Source organism: Filicampus tigris, chromosome 22, assembly GCF_054856515.1.
Source record: "Filicampus tigris isolate MCC_2025a chromosome 22, RoL_Ftig_1.0, whole genome shotgun sequence".
NCBI lineage: Eukaryota > Metazoa > Chordata > Actinopteri > Syngnathiformes > Syngnathidae > Filicampus > Filicampus tigris.
The window spans coordinates 6,824,443-6,849,240 of NC_141238.1; the positions used below are offsets into that span (position 1 = coordinate 6,824,443).

General features: G+C 48.7%; 1 protein-coding gene and 1 long non-coding RNA gene across 17 annotated transcripts in view; one reads left to right on the forward strand and one right to left on the reverse strand.

Annotated features, from left to right (window-relative positions):
- The window catches only part of LOC147126728 (uncharacterized), a 175,703-nt gene that overhangs the window by 71,046 nt on the left and 79,859 nt on the right, over nucleotides 1-24,798 (reverse strand). The gene's annotated exons all lie outside the window — the stretch shown is intronic.
- Nucleotides 1-24,798, forward strand: part of sox5 (SRY-box transcription factor 5) — a 72,475-nt gene that overhangs the window by 1,959 nt on the left and 45,718 nt on the right. For all 13 annotated transcript variants that reach the window (XM_086022956.1, XM_086022960.1, XM_086022957.1 and 10 more), the window contains exons 2-3: nucleotides 6,287-6,485; nucleotides 13,681-13,903. In XM_086022956.1, coding sequence (XP_085879082.1) covers nucleotides 6,287-6,485; nucleotides 13,681-13,903 — 422 coding nt within the window. The remainder of the gene's footprint in view (nucleotides 1-6,286; nucleotides 6,486-13,680; nucleotides 13,904-24,798) is intronic.

Genomic DNA, 24,798 nt, shown 5'->3' on the forward strand with positions numbered 1-24,798 from the left:
GAGGATTTGAACGCAGGCAAAAGCAGGCAAAAGTGTCCTGGATTTTATTTGTTGTTGTTGTTTTTTTTTTGGTTGCGCAATCCAAGCCTCTCTTGCTACTGCTTAAAAACTGTGCTTCATTTAAACGGACAAGATTAAAGTAGTCTGTGTGTGTGGGCCGGAGAAGTAATTGAGTATAGTGGCCGTGCTCTGCAAACTAATGCACAATTCTGCCCCTCTTCTCCTGTGGCCCTGTCCCGGCCTCCCTCACGCACACACACACACACACACCAACTTGGACTGGAGGCCATTGTCTGGGCCATATTGTCCGTCCCCGGAGAGTCTTGATAACCGTGTCTCCATCCGTGGAGGAGGAGGGGGTACGAAAAAAAAGACCAGTGGAGAATACTACCCCCCCCCCCCATCGCCCCCCCCCCGCCCCTTTCGAACCCACCGCCGGGGTGAAGTCAGCTGACCGTAGGGGGGAAAATAGAGCCCGTTTGGGGCTGTGTTTGTTGTGCGTTTGGATGGATATGCGCGCTCGTATGACACAGGTGGGAGGGCGTCACATGCTAGGAGTCCAAGTTCAGTTAAGCTGAGGGGAGTCCTAAAAGTCACTTGGCTATATATTCATACGCCACCCATTGGTCTCTCCATTCCCCCAATACACACACGGTCCCTCCAGTCTACAATAGGAGGCAGTGTTCGAGGTTCCCAGGTCCCTCCCAGAGCTCGACAATGAAGCCTCTGTCTTTCCAGGTAGTGTGCGAGTGAGCGAGAGGAGAGGGAGGAGGTCAAAAAAGTGAGGGACAAATGAAAGAGAGCAGCTGTGTGTGTGTGTGTAGTTTACAGGGGGGGGGGGTCTGCTGACAGTGAGACAAATGTCGCGACTCCTTCATGGATTGCTTAACAAATAGCAGAGCCGGCGCAACAATGGAAAAAGTCGCTCGCTCGCTCAATAAACACCACACCGCGTCGCGTCCCCCCCCCCCTCGCAAACATCAAGACAAAAAAGGGGAGTGCATGCCTTCCACCGGATGCACTTTTCCCTCTCTCCGTCTGTCTCCCTTCAAACAACCCCCCCGCCCTCTACACACACACACACACACACACATTGTCTTCCAGCCTGGCTTCGTCCCTCGATTTTTTCCCACGCGCTGTCTTCACTTGTCTGGACTTTAAAGTGATGTGGCAATGTCGATTTTCTCTCAATTTTCCGGGGATGCTTATCGAATGGACACACCTACACACGCAGCGAGTTGAGCACACACATGACCGTCCCTCCTGCGTGTGTGTGACTTTCAGTTGGTGCGTACCCGCCTTTTGTGGCCTAACAGCGGGCCAGTTCCGTACCGCCGACACAGTGGACGCTTTGTGTGTGTGTGTGTGTGAGCAGCGACTTTGCTTTAAGTGTTCGTCGGGGCAGGGGGAGGGAGCGTGGGGGGGGTTCCAGTGTGCATTGCTAAGAGCAGAAAAATGTTACAGTGCAGTTATAAATAGTCAAACTCGGGACGCAGCGCAGCTTATTTGGACGTCGAAATATTCCGATTGTTTGTTGCTTAGCCCACCATTTTTTTTTTTTTTTAGGTTTATCATCGCCCCTCACTATAAATAGATATTAGACGATTTCCTTACGGGGGTGGTGGGGGGAGTGACCTTCTTACAAACAGCTGATTGTGTAAGGAGGGGACAGTAAGTAAGACAACACCAGGGCCGTGAGGAAAGGAAATGGGAACAAGCTTGGGGGGGGGTGGGGGGGGTTGACAGGGAGATAGAGACGTAGAGGTGGGATAAAGGGGCATCACGAGCGGGGGCGGAGGGGCGGGGCGACATTAGTTTAAATTCCCGCCCGAGGTGTCACACGGATGTAAATGTCGCAAAACGCCTCAGGGTCAAATATGGCCCCTCGGAGAATCTTCTGCCAGTTTCCACAATCAGTAATAAATAAGAAAAGAAAAAAAAAAAAAAACATCTTTTGGGATTCGATTCCTCCCCCCGCCCCCTCGCACGCGTCCAGGATGGATTGGACGGCCTGCTCGTGTCACGGCAGAAAATACGACTTGTGATCTAAAGCGAGGCTGTACATGCACATTCACTTTACCGCGGGCGGAATTCTCCAGAGGGGGCTCCCACGCTCCCTGAAAAGGAGTTAACAAGAGCAGTTAGCGCCATGATGATGTTAGCAGCCAGCGCCGACGTGTGCGACTTCTTGTGTGCGTTTCTTTGCCTTTATCCGCCGGCCGTCCAGGCCTCTTTTCCCGTCTTTTTTTTTTTATGGAAACCAGTGTGTGTGTTCATAAGCCGGCCTCGTGTATTTAAGCCTGACGCGCTAGCGCCGAGCGGCGTGACTTGATTACAGGGCCCGCCTCGCCGGCCCGGAGACGGTTATCCCGCCGTCCGCGTCGATTACGCGTCCGGTTAATGGACGCGCGTCCCCGTCCCGATTAGTGACTTAGCAGCAGTGGACATATGTGATATGAGAGCGACTTAACGGAGGAGCCGCTAATCATCAAAAAGCCAAGGGGGAAGTGGCGCTCTAATCTCAGCTTAGTGCCGTCACCGTGCGCGCGGCGGCGTGCGCGCGGTTTTCGCCGTCGGTTTGGTGCAACAGAGGAGACAAACAACAGATTAGACGCGCGCTTTTTAATTTGATTTGATGTTTAAAAATACATATCGGGGTGTGCTGTCATCGTGTGTGTCGCCAAGAGTTGTCTGTACTGGGGTCACTTTGGGGTTCTTTTTTTCCAATGAAAAAAAAAAAGTGATTTTCTTTTCAAAATAAAGATATTCCTTTCGGTAAACGACCCCAAACTTATGAATGGTAGTGTCCACGTGTGGTTTGCATATGACAGCAACTTATCCCAATCGTTATGTGTGTGTATGGAAGACCAGAAATGTGTGCCAAGACGTCTGACATTTTTTTTTTTGTTGTTTTTTGAGATAACAGAAATTCACTCTAGACATTGTCGACATTGACATAGATTTTGCTCATTGGTTCGCTTTTTACATTCCGCTAGTGTCATTATAAATCATTGCAGCCTTGTACAGACAAAGTGCGTGTGTGTTTTCCAGACACAAAGATACGCGGTGGTCATTTCATCTCAACATGCGCTTGACGAGTCTTAACTTTGACCTGTTCGGCGTAAAAATCATGCTAATGTTCTCTAATTATGACCTGGCCGCCAACTGAGAAGTCAAAACGACTTTCGAGCGCCTTCCGTTCAGGTCTCCGGCGGCGGGAGTTGAAATGGAGTCGCCGGCATAAAAGCTGCGCGCACGCCGTGCCCAATTGTGTAGTAATTCCACTTCAAGGATGTACAGCGGGGTTCGGCGGAGGGATTTTATAGCCCGGGAGGAGCTGCGAATGGCCTCCACTCTGAGGAAGTGGTTGCAAGTTTAGAAGAAGGGAGGGGCGGCTTCCTGGAGAAAGTCATCACAAAATGTGTTTGGAGAAGTGCGCTCTTGTCTAAAATATGATCAATGTCGCTACTGTGAGACTCACGGGAAAAAAAAAATCCTCCTCCTCCTCCTCCTCCTCTATGGCGGAGCGTTGTGTGAGGTGATTCAAAGGTGACCCCGGCTGCCTGCGCGCGCGTGTGTACATAGGGTTACCATTAGGCAGAGGTGTGCGCGGGACACAAGGCGACGTGTGTGCCGGTGTGTGCGTGTCAAACAAAAGGCCTCAGTGTGCGCCAGTGAAAGGAGGTAAAGTAAACAGGCGGTGATGAGGATAGACCTGCAGTGTTGGGGCCTCTGTTGTAATGCAAGCATGCTAGCATGTGTGTGCGTCTGCACTCTGGTTTGCACAGCTGGGCCGGACAGTCCACTTTGGATCTTGCGTGAATGGAGGAAGACAAAGGTTTTTTTTGCAACCGTATCGTTATTTTGAAACGATCCCGCTTGTAACGTCCGGAATTGTGCGCGGCGGGATTAGCGATCATTTACGGCGTCCGGTTATGCTGAGTAAGAACGGCAAAAGTGGAACGGGCGCAGATAAAGAAATCTATCCGCCGTGATGACTCTCATGTGTCTGTGCCTCGTTGTTGCACACGGCGCTTTGTGGACGTAACATTTGCCGCACTCCGGGATCCAAAAATGTCACTTGGTGACATTTAAGAAAAGCTCCGTTGATGTGAAGTCGCATTTTGCAGGCCAAAGCAACAGGTGGTGATATTACCCCTCAACAGAAGGCTATTTGAGCCAATCACAAGCCTGGAGAAAGTCAGTGCCAGAAACGGCACAATGACTCCGTACAAGACAAATTGTTGTGAGCCGTACCGCTCACTCAAAAGAGGCTAACCCCGAGACTACCTTCACCGACCTCGACTGTGAGTTTGCGTTTGGGTAAAACTTCATCTTCGCCCCTTATGCCTTAATCTTGTTTTGGTAACGGTTTGATTCAATTCCAAATAAAGATTGGGTCGTATTAGGACTGCAATTGTGTAACAAGGCGACGTAAGAAAGAGAAACGGACTGAATTTGCGAACACACGGAAAAGATGAAACCATTGGTCGACATGTATGCCAAATTGGAGGCTTGATCTTTTGAAGAGGTGTTCCCCGCGGCGCTGCGCATTGAATCTTAATCGTGACTCCCCCCCCCCCCCCCCCCCCCCACCCCACCCTCCTTCGCAATGTGCTAGCGCCACATGTTTCCTTTCCTAGCGTGGCGGCACTGGAGATTGTTTGACTTTGGCTGTCATAAGGTAAATAAGCAATGAATTAGTAGCAGGGGCTGCTCCTCGGAGCGATGCCAGATCCGCCGTCCAAAAGAAATCCAATAGCGGGGGTAATCACTTTAGCCGAGACGAACGCAGAGGAAGACCGGTGAGGAAATGGTAGCAGAGGCTAAAGCTATGAAAAGTCAGATACCTGTTGCTTATTGGAGTGAGTTCCGCGCAGGGCCCCTCCGTCCCCGCCGCGCGTTGCCTCTGGGAGACAGCCCGTTAGCTGCCTATTACCCAGGGTCATAGTCGCAGTGGCTTCAAGGCTGACAAGTGCATCTGAAAGCACTCAGCCGACGCTGAGAACCGCATTAAATTCTATTATTGTTGCATAGTCACTGCGTCCCTATTCAGCTGGAGTACATGGAGGCAAATTTACCTTGCGAGAGACAGAGTTCACCTAATAGATGTGGCTTTATATCCTTTGCTTCCTTTCAAGGGAACAAAGCCGCGGTAACAAATTGACACAGCGGGGCTCTTGTGTTGCTAGCCATTTTCCTTCAGTCCCCCTATTGTCCGCAGGTTTTCATAAACGCATATTATTGTCAGTGTTCATACTGTTCCCTCTCTTTTTTCTCTCTCTCTCTCTCTCTCTCGCTGTCCATTATTTTCTTCTCGTGCCCACTCTGTGTCTGTCTGTGAAAGCCCATTGTCAAGGCGTGGTGATTTCCCGCACAATGCCAGTGCAAGCGGGCTTCATTTGCAGTAATGGCCCCGTCTTTTGGAAACGTGAACGTTGAATGGCCCCCGTCGTAAACACACTGGAAGACCCGGGAGTGTGTTTGAAGGTCCGCCAAAGAGCTGAAGGGTTTTTTTTTTTTTCGTTTTGTTTTGTTCGGTCACAACAATGAACACATGCATCGGTCGAAGAGCTCTACAAAGAAGACACTTTCGTTGTCTTCAGACTTGAACCTTTATATGTTTTTCTAAGATTCAAAGCCGTTGGGCTACGTCCAAAATCATCACATTGGTCATTTAAGCAGGCTTTTTTTCCTGACTTTTTTTTTTTTACTTTATGTCCTGTGTGTAAGGAGGAGGTGGCTGAAGTCAACCTGTAAATTTCCTGGCGCAAGGGCAAGCAAGACCTGAGGTTGAAGTTTAAATCTAGCGACTGACCACGTCCAAAGGATGTGTGATTGTTCACTTAAAGTCGGCAATTCTGTCTACAAAATTGTGAATTCCTATTATGTCTTACTGCAGTAGGAAGGGACTTTGGTTTTCGATCCCTGAACACTGGTTCTTTGGATGACTATCACTAGAAGAAAACCGGTGTTTTGGGCTTCTCACTTTTGGATGTATTAATATCTCCCATCCTGCCATTCCTGGTATTGAATTTCGTCAAGATTCTAAATGGGTTCATTGTTCGGGGTTGCTCGCAGATGCACTTAAATGTTTTTTTCAGTGGGACAGATACTTGTTTTGTCCCCAGAGGAGGCAAATTATATTTTGAAAAGTACCTGTGGCGAATGTTAGACACTAGAACCCCCTCGGTTTCTTCATTCTTTCATACTACTGTCTGAATCCCCAATAACCCTTCTCTTCTCTGTCATTCTACCTTCCTTCTCCTTGTTTTTTGGCTCCCAGGATGTCTTCCAAGCGACCAGCCTCTCCATATGGGGGGACAGATGGAGAGGTAACCATAGCAACCAGCAGACAGCGAGTGGAGGATGAGGAGAGCGAGGGACTGGGTGGCGTGATCCACCTCCCCTTGGCCTCCTACTGCAGCAAGGTGTCCCCGCGCTCGCCCCCTTTTCGGACCTTGGACAGCCCCCCCAACAACACGGTAAGAACTTGTGACTGATTGCGAGCGCCCGCCCGGAGTGCGTTAAAGGTTGTCCAATTTTAGATTTAGACTTGGGCTTCTATACAGTTTTGGAAGAATCTCTCATCATCATCGCTGCCCTTATCTTCCTGGCTTCTCTTGGCTCTCGGCCTTTTCACATCCGTTCCCATAAATCCGTGTGTATACTGGATTGAATTCCACCCCCCAGCACACGTGCATACTTTACGTAGATCAGATTATGTACACAGTAATCCAGATGTAAGACGGAAAAGTAGGCGCTGAAGGCCTTAAGAACCAGGCATAAACATAATTGTTCTGCTTGGAAGCAGTTTCCTTCTGGACTATCCCCGCTATTGGAACAGAAGGTTCAAGGGCTACTGTTTGATGCCACACACCCTTTTTTCGCTGTGGTGCGCGCGCCACCAGCCGCCGCCTTGAGCCCATCTGACGCGCCGTTGCGTGACTGCGAAACGTGAGCCATCGCAGTGATTCACTGTGCGCAGGATGAAGTGTGACATTGGGCGGCGCTTCCCGATGTATAGTGGATGTTTGCATGAGGGTTTCATACCGTGTCATGGCTCGGTCTCTGTGAGTCATCAAATATTAGCGTGGATCGGCCAAGCCACGGAATGATGGCGCGTCCCCCTTGCCCCCGCACACACACACACACCCTCTATCTAAAAACAGTCACTTCATTTACATGTTTTAATCATAGTAACATGATTAATGGATGTCTTTGAGAAAGTAGGATTTCCCCAGAGATTTTTGGTCAAGCTCTGACCTCGTACAGTTGGATTACTAATAGGTTGACTCAAGTTTGGTATCAATCAGGCAAAATCGTTTGCTTTGGAAGGACACGTGGAAGTGGCTAAAATAACTCCCCCCAAAAACCGACTTTCAAACCAAGGTGGCTTACTTACTGGGTCTTTTTTCGACATGGGATATAGAGACTTTTTTGTGGGTCTACTCTTGACTGAGTCAGCTACGAAGTTTCACGTAGTTTCACGCTGTTAAGTGAAACCGGCTTCGGGGGCTGAATTATTTCCTTTGACAGACACTGGGAAATGGCCAAAATGACCCAAAAATGGCCACTTCGGAACTGAAAGGGCAGATTTCCTGAGGCCTTTCAATCGTGGGTTCCAGACATGTTTTTGCAGATCTACTCACGATAGATATGTCGACCAAGTGTCTGACATGAAACCGGCTTCAGAGGCTAAATTGTATTTGAAGGACAGCAGGAAAAGGGGGAAATGACCACAAAAGGGCAAATTCAAACCAAAATGATAGATTTCATGTCGCTTTTTAGTCATGGGTCCTAGAGACTTTTTTGTGGGTTTACTCATGACAGACATGCTCACCAAATTTCATGCTACGAAAGAATAGAGCCTCCAGGGGCTTCATTTCCAAAATTCCAAGGCCTTCTTTCGGGAAGTTAGGCTTACATTTTCACCAGGATCATCTGTAAAATTTTGAGCACGAGAAAGTCCTCAGTTTCCAATTCTAACTTTGTCATGAGCGTCCGGACGGGACAATAAACATGAACTGCGCCGTATTTCTGGGTGTGTTTTTGCATCTACATTGGGCTGCATGCACCATTTACTGTGCGTCATAGTGTGTCCTCGCCAATAAAACACATCAACCTTTCCCCCACCTCATGCTGCTCATACTTACACGCCGTAAAACAATGAAAAGGCGCTGAGCAGCTATAATAGAGAGCTAATTTTGTAATTAGCCAGCTGATTAGGCAGCAGGCCCCTCCCAATTGTGGACTCTGCATGTACTTTGACTATAAACCAAAGTCCTGGCACCGTGGGCACAGGATCACAAATAGAGATAAACATTATGATAAAAGAGTGCTTTAGGGTGTCATCCTTACATCAAATATTGACTTTCCCTTAAATTCTCGGCAAATGATTGACAAAATTCAACATTTTGTCAAGCTGCTGATCCAAATCATGATTTTTGGTGCTCGCTCTCAAAGTGCTGTGGTATGTTTTCTGTCAGAACTTCTTTTGTAGTTTATCTCACGACCGACAGAAGGGCGACAGAATTGGCATGTGCGCTTCCCCCCCCCCCTCTTTCGTCTCCAAGAGGGTTTAGAGTGGCAATCCCTTCGCCGCTGACTGTCAGCGAAACGTAGAGGGACACTACAAGAGTGTAGAGTTGGTGGGTTGAGTGGGGATTCGGGAAAGGTGGGGGTCCACTGTCCCTTTCAGGACAATAGGCGCAAAGCGATACAGGAGGGGGGCGGGGAGGAGGGGGAGTGAATGGCGATTCGGCAAGCTAGTTGACTTGGAAGTGAGGCGGCGGGGGGTCCAGATGAGGGGATGAGGCGAATTACAGCTTGATCTTGTCATCGTAAATTAACGCGGAGGCATCGAAGCGCTCGACTGACCTCTTCATCTGTTTCGCCCCGCGGCGTTGCCTACCTGCTACACACACACACACACACGCCCACACACACACGCTGTAAATTCACTTCACTTAATTCCGCTTATGTTGGAAGCTCCCGATATGAAGGCTGCTGTTTATGATAGTTTCCGAATGATTGTAATTTGGCTAAAAGGCCATTTTATGGCAAGTAAGCGTGCGATTGGATCTGTAAAAAGCGATTCAATCACGGCGTTGAGGCAACACCAAATCAAACGTGGCCCGGGGATCATTTTATGTTAGCGTTATGCATATCTTTGCAACAACAACAACAACAAAAAAAAAGCATGCAAATGATGCGGAGACAAGCATCCTGGCACTAATTGTTTCGCAAGCGCAACACAAATCTATAAACATATTTTTATATGTTGATTTTTCAAGGATGCCACGGTGTTGCGTACAGTCGGGCAGATCTAACACCAAGCAGTCTTGCCACCCAGCGGTTTATTTGCCAGCGACACGCTAATAAATCAACACTACCGTGTTGAAATATGCAGGGGTAATATTCTGGGATATCAAGAAAACAGCCTTCTTTCAGGCTTTCAAAAAAAACAAAACAAAAATCACCTGTAAATATTAATAACGCAGCCACTACTGTTCCCAAAGCCAGCTAAAAAAAAAAAAACAACAACAACTGTCAAATCATGCAACTGACTCACTGTGGCAACCCCTGATGGAACAAGCCGAAAGTACGAACAACAACCTGTAAATCTTAATCTCTAATAGCATCCAAAATTCACAACAAAATATAACCGGATACAATCAAATGAAATTATCTGAACATGGGATTACATGTGGTGTTGCTGGATTAAATTTGGTTTCCCACATTTGTGTGAGTCTACCTACACATTTGGAAGCAAATTAGATTTGACAGAGATATGATTATTTTTCTCAGGTTGTGAATATTTTCACAATTATAAAATAAAAGTATCATTTTTTTTAATCACCTGTTAATATATAAAATGATCCTTTATTAAATTACAACCCGACACGAGGGGTTAATTAACTCATTCACGGCCAGACATTTTCAGACCCTCTTTTACCCTAATGTTTGAAAAAAATTTGAAAAAAATCTAAATCAATTCCTGGGATTGGAATGGCTGGACTGTGAAAACACAAATCAATTCGTCAATGGCAGTGAATGAGTTTTAAAGTGCCTGAACCTGGGATTACACGCCTCGTGTTCACATTACAGCTCAATCCAGATCGGATCCAGATGAAATCTGGTTCAGCGCCTTTATGCTTCCGCATTACGACTCAAATGAGCGTTGACAGAGCAAACCGACGCAGTTTTTTCTAGCAGCTCATCCCAGTTTGACTTTGAGGACCTCCGAGTCAAAACTGACAGCGTCTGTGTTGAGCCATGGCATGGAAAGGGATTTGCGGCGTGTGTGTGTTTGGCTGCCGAGTGTGTCACGGAGATTGGCAGCTCTGGCGTGGAGCTAAGTCTTTACCTCCCTGCAGGAGCGATCAGTGACATTCTCGTGCGAGCGTGTATTTTAGTCGAGCGGCTGTTTCCAGCTCTTCCCACCGTCACATTGTCCCCGTCTTGATCCACCACCACGCGCCGAGCATCAAATATTGATTCTTCACACATGCACCTTTTGCACAGCCCGAGACATGTCAAGCGCAAGCAAAGAAAAAGAGAGAGTGTGTGTGTGTGGAAGGAGGGGGAACTACAGGGACTACAGCACTTTGGATTCTGGCAAGAGTTAAGTGGGTTTTTTTTTTTTTAAGCAGATGAGTTTAAGACAAAAGTTGCCTAATTCGGTTCCATTGCAGAGGCAGTAAAGGGATAAAGCCGAGCGGGGCGCGATTTTTACTTTGTTCCAGTCATTTGGAAGAGAATTGACATCTGCAAACTAAAGGCAGAACCGCCCACACTGCCAGGCTGCCGCAGCCGGCGTCGATGCGCGCACCTGCAGGCTATCTGGGTGTCGCACAAAATGGCACAACTTGCGCACAGGCGAGGAGGAGAGTGCAGGAATGTTTTGAAAAAAGGGACGCTTGAATAAATGCATGATGATGAGGAGAAGTTGCAGAAATCGCGTTAGCCGCACCTGGCTGACACCGCTTTGGAAGGGCTCCGTCCCATTTCTCTGCCTTGGATGCAAACGGCTACAAAATGTAGCCTCGCGTGGATTATGTACACCCTTTGGGATGAGGCTATCTGATGAATGCAATGGACCTTTTCGGGGGGGGTCTTTTGCAGGGGGCCGCGGCTCCCCGCTAATTAGGAAATGACCTCGGTCGTTGAACGCGATTTGATCTCCGAGGCAGATTCTCGACCCCCGCCGCCGCCGCCGCCGCACACTTCTCTCATTCTTGCTCGTTTTGTTTGCGCGACATCTTTCTCGAAAGAAAGTGCGCGTCTGTTTTAAGTAGGCGCTGGATTAGATAAATGGGATGTGACAGGTGTGACCGCTGCCTTCAAGATGCCTCCTTTCCTCCCTCCCCGCTCCCTCGCTCTGTCAACTCGCTCATTTCCTCTAATAACATCACCTCTCTCACTCTTTACCCGTCCCCCACCGCCCCCCGCGTGCCTCCTTCGCCCCCTTCCCTCGCTTTCTTACCAGTCTGCCTCCGCCTCGTTTCATTTGCATGGCGTGTGCTCGCGATGATGCAACTCGTAATCACAGAGACGCTCGTTTTGAAGTGTGAATTACCCTAATCTGTAGAACAGGAGAGGGGGGGAAAGGACGAGGGGAAGGAAGGATGCAAGCAAGAAGAAAAAAGTGCCTTTTTTTCCATCCGCCACGAACGGTATATTTTGACTTAATTTGACAAATTTAACCTTCGAGTTACTTCTTCGATCTGTTCATTATCAGCCAAGTAAATGAAACTAACCAAAGCCGCTGTCAGCCACTGCTCACGCCCAGACACTCACACACAAGGCCCCGCCTCTTAAAGGCACAATGCTGGGACACTGCAAAAATGTCTTGTTTTTTGGGGGGGTTTTTTTGCATTCATGTCAAATGCTGACAGGAAAGTCTGAAAATGTCCCTTTTGGGTGAAATAAAAAGCAACTCGGGTGAGGCAAAATGCTCCAAATCGTCAACACGCCTTCCAACACTTGCCTGCCTATCATTCGTTGTACATGAAGTTACACAGTAACCACGTCATGCTCGGTGCACAATGCATGTGCAGGAATGCTGGCAGAATTAATGAATTATTGAGCGTGCTGACTTATTCAGAGTGTGAAAACGCAGGATCGAAGCGAGATAAAGTGAGAGAGAGTCGGTCAAGGGTGGGGAATTCCGAGTGATAATGGCTGGCTGTGCCCGTCCGGTCAAAATCAAAATCTGACGTCTGAGGGGTTATTACGGCATTTCCTATTTACAGGGCATTTTATGTGTCATTTTTACGAGTCAACTGCTTATCCTGATGACTTTGTTGTGGACTGTGATCTGAGTGTCAGGTTCCCCTTTCCAGGCGTTAATCATTGGCAAATGATCTCCACCTAAATACACATTAATGACATCAACGGGGCTGCGACTCCATCACGTGCGCACAATCAGATGTATACGGGACTGTATGTGTGTCGCGGGTTTGGAGGTGGCGTTTGCCGCCCGGCGCTGAGATTAGCCAAAGATTAACCGAGTGGACCATTGACCCTTCTTCTGTATGCAAAGAGCTGAGCCGGCAGACTGGTGGGCGGATTGACTGACTGACTGACTCACTTGGTTCTGGAGTCTGAACCTCCCCGTAATCATCCTATTCAATTTTGCTTTCATTTCTCACTATTTAATGAAACTTGACAGTGACGTCACAATCAGGCTTCGTATTCCAAAAAGCGAGTCAACAAGCAGTCATTTTCTACAATGTATCCTTTCATGGCAAAAAGTTGATGGCGTTCCAACTCGTTCGGCCTTGGTGGAGGCGCTCGCATTCATCTCCACTGGGGCTGCTTTGTTAGAGCGCGGAATCGGCTGCGCGCTCCCTCTCAGTGTCACTGTTAATTGGGCTGAGAAGGTATTAAGTCAATCTTCCAAACAAATGCCACCTCCGTTGGATTGAAGGCTCGGCCGTACTCGCCTTTCAAGCTGTTCGACTGACGCCTCCCGACGTTACTCCCGGCGAAGGCCCATCCAAAAGCCAAAACTTTATCAATGAATCCAGGCTTTTATTTAGTGCTGGTTGCAGTCGGTTTCGAGGTTCAGTCAAGACGGCGGGAGAATTAGTCGCAGGCGACAGCTTGGCGGGAAGAACAGAGCTTTACCGTTGGCTCTCTATATGATGTTTTGTAGCTGTCATGCCAGTTGTTCGCTCTTTTGTGATTTTAGTCCTAACATAAATTCACAGCTTGACAAAGTTCCAAATCTTTGCTCGGCGCCATTAACAGCCTTGCAAGACGAGAGTAGCGGCGCCGAAGCTCGGCCTTACGAGTTGTGTGCGGTAACATTGGATGCCGCTCAAAGCCGAGCTGCGGAAGGCTTTGTAATGAAGCGCTAGCGTGCGTCCGAGAGCGGGTTGTCTTTTTTGGGTGGGGGGGTGGGGGGGGGGGTTTGTTTCATGTGCTCGTTCTGTCAAGTACCTCCAAGTCAGTCAACAACAGATTCCAGCGGAGAATACGGAAGACGTGTGCCCTAACTTACAAAAACTGGCAAGGGATTAAAGTGGAAATTCCGTGCCGTGCTGGGCTCGGAGAATAGGCTAGAATGAAGGGAGTAAAATGAGGAGATGGGAATGGCGATCCTCCCAACCCTCCTTATTCGGAGGCAATTCATGAAACTAATGACTATTTTCCTGCACTTTTTCCCTCCAGGATCTGGACGGCTCCAAGGGGAGCTCCCTTAGCCCTTATCCCCTGCACAATGCTACCTCACCGGGCAAAGACGAAGGCGGCGCCGGCGGCCGGCCGTGCGGTGACGGCGGCTCGGCCGCGGGCGCGCTGGGAACCCCGGAGAGACGCAAAGGGAGCCTGGCGGACGTGGTGGACACACTGAAACAACGTAAGATGGAGGAACTGATCAAGAATGAACCAGAAGGTCAGTCTGGCTTTCTCTTTCTCTCCCTTGGCTTTCCTCTGTTCTCTCTGTCCTTCTCTCCCCTTCTGTTGTCTCTGTTTTTTTTTTTTCCCACCGCGCAAGCAGACAGCATCGGTTATATGGGCCCATTGTCCGCCGAGCTTTGCATATTTATCAGAACCTGACAAATGAGAGCGGTGCGTGAAAAGCCTCCCGACACACTCGCCGCTTACTTTTCGGTTCTTGCGTGTCATCTCGCTACCTTTGTAACCTTGGCTACGGACCCGGCTACCCTGTTTCCCACCGACAGACGGCCGGTCGCAGGCGTCGCGCCGCTTAGCATCTGAAATGAAGTCTTGGCTTTTGACAGTCAGAATGGACAGTTGGAGTTAAAATTAGCCTTTGGCCAACTCTAATTACCCCTTGGCAGATAACTGGCCGCTTAAGTCACTACATGCAGCAGTGATAATGGTGATAAGGAGATCACCAACAGGTGTCCATCTCCTGATATAAATACGTTTTACGGGCGGGGGCCTGCCTTGTTTGTCGAAAACAACTTCAGGCTAATGTTTCTCTGCAGCTTCTCGTGACATTCTGCCTCCAAAAAAGGTTACCGCGCAGTGAAAGAAACGCTACAAGAGTGTTTACCGCCCTTTGTAGGCGCTTGTTTGCGTCGGTGTGTGTTCCACCTATAGTTTCCCCGTGCTGCATCAACAGGCTTTCATTTCAAGCTGTGATGCGCTAACCTTATTTTTCGGGCTTTTCTCTCCGCTTTTCAATGCGGTCAAGACCGCCGCTGGTCCGCTCCCTCGCTGTCTGCTTGTTTTGATTCAAGTCGATAGAGAGGTCTGATGCGGCACACGCGGGCGCATATATCCAAAAAAGAAGAGAAAAGAAAGAGGGAAAAACTGCTGTTTGTTGAGCTGAGCTGTAATTGAGGTGTGTTTTGGGTTGTTCGCTGCTTCAGTGGACCTCGTGAACTGGCAGGCAGGGGGAAAAAAAAAAACAATAATGGATCTTTATGAGTCAGCCTGGGCAAAGAAAGAGAGAGAGCGAGAGAGAGGGTGAAAGAGGGAGAGAGAAATGGAAAGCGGCGTAGAAGGAGTAAAGGAGAAGGGTTAAGAAGTGATCGGGAACGGTGGCGTCTTCAGAGAGCCCGTTCGCGGCGAGGCGGCTCCGCCGACCGACCGGGGAGCTTTATCGGCTCCGGGTTCAAATGAAACGGGCCGACAAAAGCGCCTCCAGACCTCGCGCGCACAAAACCCCGGGCGAGAGAGAAAGGGGAAAAAAAGGGGGGGGGGGGGGCGCTGGGAGATGAGAGCGAGTGAAAACGGCGAGGGGCGGTATTGAAGCCGAGATAAAAAATCCTTCTTCTGTGCCCGGCTAGCTATTGTTTGGCTGTGCGGCTCACAAAGGCCATTAGCAGCAAACAGCAGGTTGGGATGAAAATTTAATGAAGGCTTTAATCATTATGAAAGGCCTCGAATATTACCGCTCCGCACACGCTTGCATATCGCTTCCAGCTGGATCAATGGCACACACACACACACACACACACTTTTCCAGGAGCATTAACGGGAGCGATGCGGACAAGGAGCCAAAGAGCCAAAATGGGTCAAACAACAATCGACATCTCGAAACGAAAAGAAGAGGCCGGACTTAGCGGAGGTCGGCCTTGAGCTACACTTCACACCCGCCCACACACACACACAAAAGATCTCACACGCAAAGTAAGTTTTGCGGCCGGCGTTGCTCTACATACGGTAGATGAATGGACTTTCTGTGCTTACTAGGGCACAGTGTGTAGACCCAACGAGAATATGCGCACCTCTCTCGACGTTTTGGATGTCCGTGGCCAAATCCCAACGTTCAACCCGCGTTATGTACAAAGTAATGTATGCTTTGTATATGTTCCCGTGCGTGCCTGTGTCCAAAGTGGCTAATAAATGACTAGCCACGGTTTCCCCCACGGCCTGACCGTGCTCCACTGCTGCCCCCATTCATCTTGTGTCTTACCCCGCCGACCACCTGCTTACCCTTGAGATACGCTACAGACGCGGGGCGGCACGACGACCCAGGTGCGCGGGTGCACACATTCCTCGAGAGCAACAGGGTGGAAGAAGCTATGAAGGCATCGCCGCCTTACCCGCGTGTGTGTCGAGGCGAGGGGATGTGGAATAATGAGAGAGGCGCACGGGGTCCAGAGAGTAAGATCCCTTGAGAGACGACCGAAATAAACACACACACAGATGCTTATGCGCATGTGGCTTGGACAGTGCCTCGGGGGGCATGCCTTTAACCAAGTGCAACCCTGGTTGGGTGGGAGGGTGTTTGACTTCTTGGATGGGCGCTTAGATGAATGATAGATGCGCATTTTAACGGATGCTCCATTGGGAATTTGGTGGGCGATTCAGTCCGTGGACCGGATGGAGACATGGGGCGGCTTGCCACCTTGGCGCCCTGGTTTACATCCACTGCTGTCGCGCCCTTCAGCAAGACAACCAAACCCTGAAACTGCTCCCGCTTGAAATGCGTCCAAGTTGTCGCCACTGTAATAGCTTGAGAGGGAATTGGGTTGGTCGTATGGAAAGTTGGTGGATTGATAGAGGGGTGGGTGGGGTAGTGGTCCTCTAGAATGAGAGGGCTGTTGGAATCCAATGCGGTCAATGAGTGGTTTCATGAATGAATGGCTTGGACGGTTGGACACTGGATGATTATTCAGCGGCTCGGTCTGCGGATGCTGAATCCTGGTTCAAATCCGAGGCTGTGGTGGCTCTTGCGCAAGGCACCCAAACCCTTAGAAACCGCTCCCCCAGTGTCCCAGGGTTGGTCTCTTTACTTTTACGACAGAGTGACTGACGGTAGGGCTGGCCGTATTGACGGTGAGGAGGGGTGGACTGATGGGTGGATGGATAGATAGAGAGAGAGAGAGAAAGACAGAAAGAGAGAGAGAAAGAGAGCTAGAGACAGATAGATAGAGGGCTAGATGGATAGATGGATAGGTTGAATCGAAGGGTGACCATTGGATGGGTAAATGATGGTTCAGTCAGTCAGTTGACGGGTTGTCCGGTTGCACATGGACGGACTGGCAAATGATAGATGGCTCAGGGGATAGGTGGTGGAATTGATGCTGGCGGATGGATTAATTTGCCATCCTCGTATCGAGGGAGCGTCCACCCACGGGTCGGACCCTTACCTCCGTGCTGTCGACAGCGCGCACGCACACACTGGAAGCTCCATAGCGGGTCTTACAGGCACGCCGGCAACCTGCAGGTCAAGTGCGATGGCGTTTTTTTTTTTTTTTTTGTTTTTTTACGGCTCGGCCCACTCGCCGCTTCGCAGCGCTCCGAGGCACCAGTCGCCATACTGAGAATGCCAACTCAATGACAGATGTCGCACAACACACACATACACACACACAGCACTTCATCTACTTCCAAGGCAGTGAGGGATCCAAGGGCTTGCTTTTAGAGCGCATTGAGGCATTTTATAGGACAGCACTTAGGCGAGGCCATTGTGCCAGACAAGCACACACTGGCCGCGGCTCCCTCACGCCTCCGTTCACTCCAGTGGGTGACAATGGGAAGGGCGGATACATTCTGCCAAGGAGCAGGAGCGAGAGAAAGAAAAGGAGGGTGGAAAGAAAAAAAAAAAAAGGGAGCTCGATAAGTGGAAGGATCGGGGGCAGTCTTTCCTTCGTCCGTCCATCAGTCCACCTCCCCCACCTCTTGACTTTTCTTAATCCGTTCAACCGCCATGCTAGCGCACATGCTAAATATCAACAGCGGCATATACAAGTCCTCACGTGGGCCCTTAACTTGGAAGCACGGATCGCTTCTGGCGATTTGTGGTTGTAAATGCAATGAGAGACCAAAAACTGGTACGGTAGTAGTAGTCAAGATCATTTTTGGTGTCGATCACAAGGCTTGTTTGACGCGCAATTTGACTTGATTCGTCTTTTAGTCCGAGCGGCATTCGCGGCAGTTGACGTCAGAGCTCTTCGAATCGGCGCGCGATTCAAAATAGAGACGATACATTTTTCTGTTTCTGGTTTTCCTTTTTTGGTTTTTCGCCTCCCTTTTAGTGCCATGAGAAACCGGCAACATCACGCGCGGCCAACCTGAGGCCTATTGCGGGGCCGCCCATTGTTGCCCCGATGAAAGCCGCATTCAAGTCACTCCTCTTATTGAATTGTTTTGCGTCTGCTTTCTTTTTTTTGGGGGGGGGGGGCTTTCCCTCCGCCGACGTTCTCTTCCCCCAGCGAGACAATCGGCGCGGATGAAACTCCCATTCTGCCTTTCTTCCCGCTCCAGATGAGCGATATCGAGGAGATGAATAGCGTGCGTGTCCGTGCGCGCGTGTTGGGAAAAAGCGGTGGCCCCGGCTTTTGTCCGATACAGGAGCATAAAGGGGCTTAGAGAGAGGAGAGAGGGTCCCGCGGTTCTCCTGATGGTCTCTGTGTGTGCGGTGTGTGCGCGTGTGTTATCGGCCTCCCGGCGTGGCATTAAGTTAAGGACAAAGGCTTGAGGTTCATGAATCAGCCGAGGCTTCCAAGCTTGGCTATTGTGGCCCGAGTCACAGTGTGAGTGTCCTGCAGCATGCTGAGTATGTGCGTGGGTGGGGGGGGGCGCGTGTGTCTGGTGGCCGGGCATGTGGGGGTCATTACGCGTTTGCGCAATTTTGAGCATCACCTCAGTCAGTGTACGTCAGACTGTCCCGCTCAAGAGAAGCCTGTCACACCCGAAATAATTGACAGCCCCTCCCACAAATCGCTCACCCCCCCACCCCCCGCCCGCTCCTTCCCCATTCATTTCCATTCAACGTGTCTTCCAATCGAATCAAGGGAATCCGCAATTTATCTCCTAAACTCGCCTCATTTGCACGGCCTGTTGTTGTTTTCCTTCGCCCTTCTGTTATTCCCCCCCCCCTCCGTCCCTCCATTACCATGGAGGGACAGAGGAATGTTTTCCTCTTTTTTTTTTTTTTTTTTTTTTTTTTTTGAGGGCTGCATAATAGCTTCAAGGTTAATGAGTTTTCTGCACCAAACTTTATCCGTCGGTTGAAAAGCCTTAAAGGGAAAAAGGTTGCATAAGAGCGAACCCCGTCGGATATATTTGAACTTTAGATGCAGCTCAATGGATGCATTTAAGACCTGTCAGTCTTAAGTTCGAACTTCGTACGGCGCACACAGTACGGCGCATAAAACTTCAGGTAGAGCCAAAGTGGTCTGCGTATGAAAATTGCCAAGAAGTCAACGGAAGTGCGTCCGACCGAGAGGTGTTTCTCATTTTTCGTCCGTCTCATGTCTCTAAATAGGGACAGCCGTTAAATGGCCGTCTAATCCTTGAGCGAAATCTTCGGGACGCTGCCGTGCCTGTCGGCAGCGCATGATTTCAGCGCCGTCGTGGTTGTGACTGAGTCAACCTTAAAACGGCCTGATTGGGAGCGTGCGATTGCCTCGTCCGCACGCAGTCACACAGTGTCTGCTGAAGGGGAGGGGAGGGGGGGTAATTTTGGAGCGTGTGCTTCAGCAACCTTCCCCGGTTTTATCGTTGACTGCCGCTCCATTGACGATTGCTTTGCCTTGACGTGCGGGTTACCTTCTCAGTGGTACTTTTTTTTTTTTTTAACAGATTTTCAAAACAAATAGTGCTTGGGTTGCCTAACACGCCAAAAAAGCTTTGACAAAATCTAATATCGTATCCAAGTATAGGCGAGAGAGCAACAATTCAGCCAGGGGGTCCGAACACAAATTAACCCCGGTCAGAGGGCGGCTCCCGCAAAATGAAGCGCCGGTGTCGTCGGGGCATCCCGGGGGGCGGTGTGGCTGGGTGGGGGGGGACGTCGCCCGCGGTGAAGCCCTGGCGGGATTTGAGTCAGATGTCGGGAGACAAGAACCTCAAGTCTCCACCCTGCCCCCTCCCTCGCTCTTCTTTCCCATCTTGGCGACCACGCCGACGCTCTTGTGGAGTGATTGTTGTCCTTCCATCGCCTTCTTTCTGATCCCCGCCATGCCTCCTCTTCCCTGGCAGCTTGCCCTCTCTTCATCCAATCCCCCCCCCTTCCCAATTCCATCTTTTTTTTTTTTTCCACGGGCACCCTCCATTCATGCTTCCTCCTCCTCCTCTTCCCTGGCTGGGCTCAGGAGCAGTGAACAGGTGTTGTCTCCTTTTGATTTGGGTGCGTTTGGATTAATGTTGTCAGCTCAGCTGTTAAAACAACTGCCACCGCCAGATGCCAGTCAGTTTGGGGCTGGAGCTGTCACCTACGCACACGCGCGCACGTCCGCAGATGCAATCCCGCGCGCGCACACACACACACACACACACACAGGTCCTGTTGGCTCATTGTTACACCAACGGCGCAAATCAGCTGCTGTACGCCAGTCTCGCTAGTAACCCAGGTGGGGGTTTTGTGTTGCCTTTCCAAAACACAGCAGTCACAGAGTGTGACATGATACCTCGCTGATCGTGAATGCGTCAGGAGAGGTCCCCTTGGTGCAATAGTCGGGCTGAAACAATTCATCAAATTCAAATCAACATCGCCCTTGCGGGCACGCGCGGGGAAGATCCTGAATGGCGACTTGGCCCGGCGAGCGCGTTTACCTCCTGAAGCTCTCCGTTGCTTTTCCTTTCCAAACTTTTGAGACCCATGATTCATGCTCGTCCTTTTTGCTTTTTGTCACCGTTTTCTTTGGCGCGGGACCTCGTTCGACACACGCACGCACAACAATGCTTCCTTATTCCTCTGCCCCCCCCCCTCCATTTTGAAAGACCGTTAAATTTAGAACCGGCATCCTGCTTGATGTAATATATATATATATATATATATATAAATATATATATATAGTATAAGTATAAGTATAGATCCTAAGCAGTTGCTGTTCAAAAGCGTCTCGTGTGCCATATGGCTAATTTGCAAAATGTTCCATTTTTGCATAAATACTACACATAAATATTTTGGAATCAATCAAGACAAGTTTTTTGTATTGGTCAAAACTTTGCAATAAAAAAATAAAATCTGACAACCCAAAATTATAAAAAATAAAAATAAAAAATAAAAAGTACACTAATCCAAACTGAATACGAAATAAATTTGAAGAAAAATAAAAGAATAACAGTAATATAAAATAAAATAGCTTAAGATCATTAAGTACAAATATTAAAATATAATACAAAATAAAACTACATCTTGAAAAAAAAAAACGGTAAAACTAACAAAATAAAAATGCAACAAAATACAGTCAAAACAAATACAAACTAAAAATAAATGCAATGTGAAGCTTTTAAAAAGTTAAATAGTACTCTAAAAAACAAAACTTTTTTGGGTACAGTCTAACACTTTTTAAAGCATTGCATGTTTTCGGAGTATCTTGTGAGGACTTGATTAACTTTCCCTTTAATTGCGATGACTTGAAATTTGAAATGCCGTGCCGAACTTTTTCGCGCCTAACTTTCTGCACGTTTTCACACTGCGTTCTTGTGAGAGCGCATCGCACGAGACGCTGGAAGTCCCCCGCCCCGAAAAGCGTCCTCATACTTGTGTGCAAGCCTCACACTGGACAGTCTTGTGATACGGTTTCAAGCAGCCGCGCTCCCTCGCACACTGGACGCTTCTTTGCGAGGTCACGTCAGTTGATCCGACACACTTTTACACACCCGCGCGGCGCACACAGCCATTTTTTTGTGCGTGTTTCCCTACTCCCTTTTCATCAGTTTACTGCGTGGAAACTAGGGCTGAACGCCTGAAAAATAATCTAATCGCTTTTTTTTTTTCCCCCCCCCTATGATATTACGATTGCGATTCAAGATGCGGTTATTTTTTTTTTCAAGGTCCTGTTCCCATGTATTTGTGAACAAACAAGTGATTTGAAAATGCCGATTTGAATTTGATTAATTGTTCTGCTCTATTTTTTTTTTTTTTTTGTCCTCAGCAAAGCAGTTTAAGCAACAATCACGCCCTCCTTGTGTTGTTTTGTCGGATTGCGTAATTACACTAACAAGGTTACGGCCCAAGGTTATCATACACCCATGAAGTCTTTGGTATCTGCGCAGCTAAACATTGTTAAGACAATTAGCCCACTCAGAGAGTCATGGGTGTCTTGTCAGGGAAAGATGGCGACGGAGAAATGGGAGCCGGGGATCTGAAAGTGACTGGAATGTTCTAGAAGAGACGCAGCAAGGCAGTCTAGGTAAAAAAAAAAAAAAAAATAAAAAATAAAAATATAGCAGCAGGTTTCAATTGGCGGAATCAATTTCTTTTCAAAGTGAGCTCCAAGACGCTTCGCCATCATTCTCGCTTAGCAAAACAAAAAAAAAAAATTCTTCCCATGGAAATTACATGCAAAAAACTGTGAGTACACAGCCAAGCATTCCTGCGCTGTGCGGACTCTCGTTGCCGTCCGTTTAATGGTTCTCACATGCCCGGCGCCCTTATCTTTGAGCGGGACAATGCGGGCCATTTTTTTTTTTTTTTTTTTTTAACTCCCTTTACAAGGCATTCTTGTCTGATGGGATAAACACTCACAAGTTGAGACGGAGAGACCCAAAAAAAAAAAAAAAAAAAAAATCAAAACAGAAGTTTTCGCGGGATCTCGCAAATGAAGGCCAAAGAAACGTCCGCAGAAAGGCCCAAATGCAAAACCCGCATGCTTGTGTCAAGAGCTTCTTGCCGCGCTGTCTGTCTCCCCCGCCATGGCTTCGACAGGCAGACGCAAAATGTCACGACTCGCTCGAGTGTGCGTTAGCGCCGTCGGTCTCTCTCGTCTTGCTAATGCGTCCGCGCACGGGGGCCCGACGCACAATGTCTTCTTTTGTTGTCACGTTAAAAGTGAGGCGATAAAGCCGCGCAGTGACAAGGACGGCCCGCGGGCCAACTGCAGTGTGACAGGGATGTGGAGCGCGCGTGCCCGTGCGCGGCAAGAGTGCAGGCGAGAGCACTGAAGAGGGGTTATTGCCACAAGACAGATTGCAAGTGTCATTTTCCATTACAGCAGCCTGAGCCACAGTGCGCACGCACACGCACGCACGCACGCGCACGCGGCCTACTTTAACAAGATGCGTTTGACAGGAAGAGATGTGCGTGCCTTAATAGAATGCCCAGACTATTACATTGTCACCTCAGGTGGAGAAATCGGAATTTTACGACAAGAATTTGACTTGAGATTGAAATTAAATCGGGGGGGGGAACTCGGATTTAAAGCGACAACAGGGTAACAGTTTTATCATTAAATATTGAGTTAAGAATCATTTGGGTGCAAGAAAGAGACTCGAAATGATGAGGGAATAGCTCTGCGGGCACCGTGGCAACCCCGCATCACCGACTTTTGCCGTCTGAAATGTCAATGGACCAGCCGGGACCACCTAACATGACTTTTAACGCTTGTACACCATGAGCGTTACATTATCCCCTTAACCTGACACCAAACTCGATGGATTTTAAACAACCTGCGAATCAAACGCTGACTTCCCAATTTAATTGGCGGCACAAAAGTGGCTTGAAATGATGAGAAACTCTCTGTGGTCGCCACGGCAACCCTGCATCACCTACTTTAGTGGCGAGGAGTTGTTTGTGGACGGAATTTTGACCAGAATTGGGTTTGAAATTGAATTTAAAGCAACAATATGTAACACTTTTACGATTAAATATTCATCTACAGTAGATGCTACGCCGGCCCGGAGCAGCCGGGACATGCCAACAACTATTTAGTTGGAGACAATTTATTTTTAATTACAGCTTCACCGCTGTAGGTGGAACCGAGTAGCGCCGCACATTTTTCCACATTTACTTGATCGACTGTGTCCCCAAAACGTTGAAAACTTCAGTAATTAAACTAACGAGGGTATTTGTAAAGCCTGCAATTAGCTGCCAGTATGTGGACTCTCTCTTCTGCCTGGAAATTTCCGCTGTTCGAAGTCCAACGCGTCTAAGTCGAGCACCGATTCAAACGTCTCGATGGCATCGTCGGGCGTTTCATGATAATCGAGGTCGCCGAGGTAATTGGGAAAAGGGGGCGTGTGCGCCTGCGAGTGTGTGAACGGAACACTCTCCCCTCCCTTGCAAAAACAGTGCCGGAGATAGCATCGCTAATTTCCCCGCGGGTTGGCTCCAGAAAAAGAAAGGAAAAAAAAAAAAAAGCGAGAGGAAGGGAAAAATGTTTGTCGCCGCAAAGTTAGCCGGCGACTTTCTCGAATGTCGCTCCAGATTTGTGTTTTTTATTTATTTTTTTTGCCCTTCATCGTTCTTTCGCAATGTCGCGCCCTCGCCGCTGCTATTTCCGACTGCCAGTGTGTGCGTGTGTGCGCGCTGCGCGCGCCGATCGGGCTCGCCGAGATTTCATGCCAGTATCAGAATTGGCTGCGGGTTTGGTTCAAATCAAATTGGACATAAGCACCCACAACACCATCTGTTAGGCAAAGGCAAGCGGAGTGAAGGGCACAACTCTCTGTGTGCAGATAAATGGATTTTCAATTTATTAAATTGTTGACTGACACCCTCTGAATTTTTCACTTTCCGCACCGCCCGCCAACTATTCTTAGAACGTCACGTTTAAAGCTATACGGCTATCGAGCCTGTGTAGCTAATATTAGCTGAGGAGAGAGACTTGCTACATCTGCTGTTTGGATTCATATGTGATGCTCAATCCATAGAAAATGAAGAAGCGGACCTGTTATGGAAAAAGTGACTTTTTAATCGCTTGTATATAAATGGTCGGGCCTCTAAAGCGACTGGCCAACCTTTAAGCGCGCAATTAAACAACCAAAAAGCTGATTGGAGACACATGTTAGCATTAGCATCTCAGACTTCGGGTGGATTTGTTTGGCCATGTGTCAGCTGTATACGAAGTGAAAAGTAGCACGTTATCGTACGTGTCGGAATTCACCGCAACAACCGTGCGCCTAACCTTGTGCCTTAAT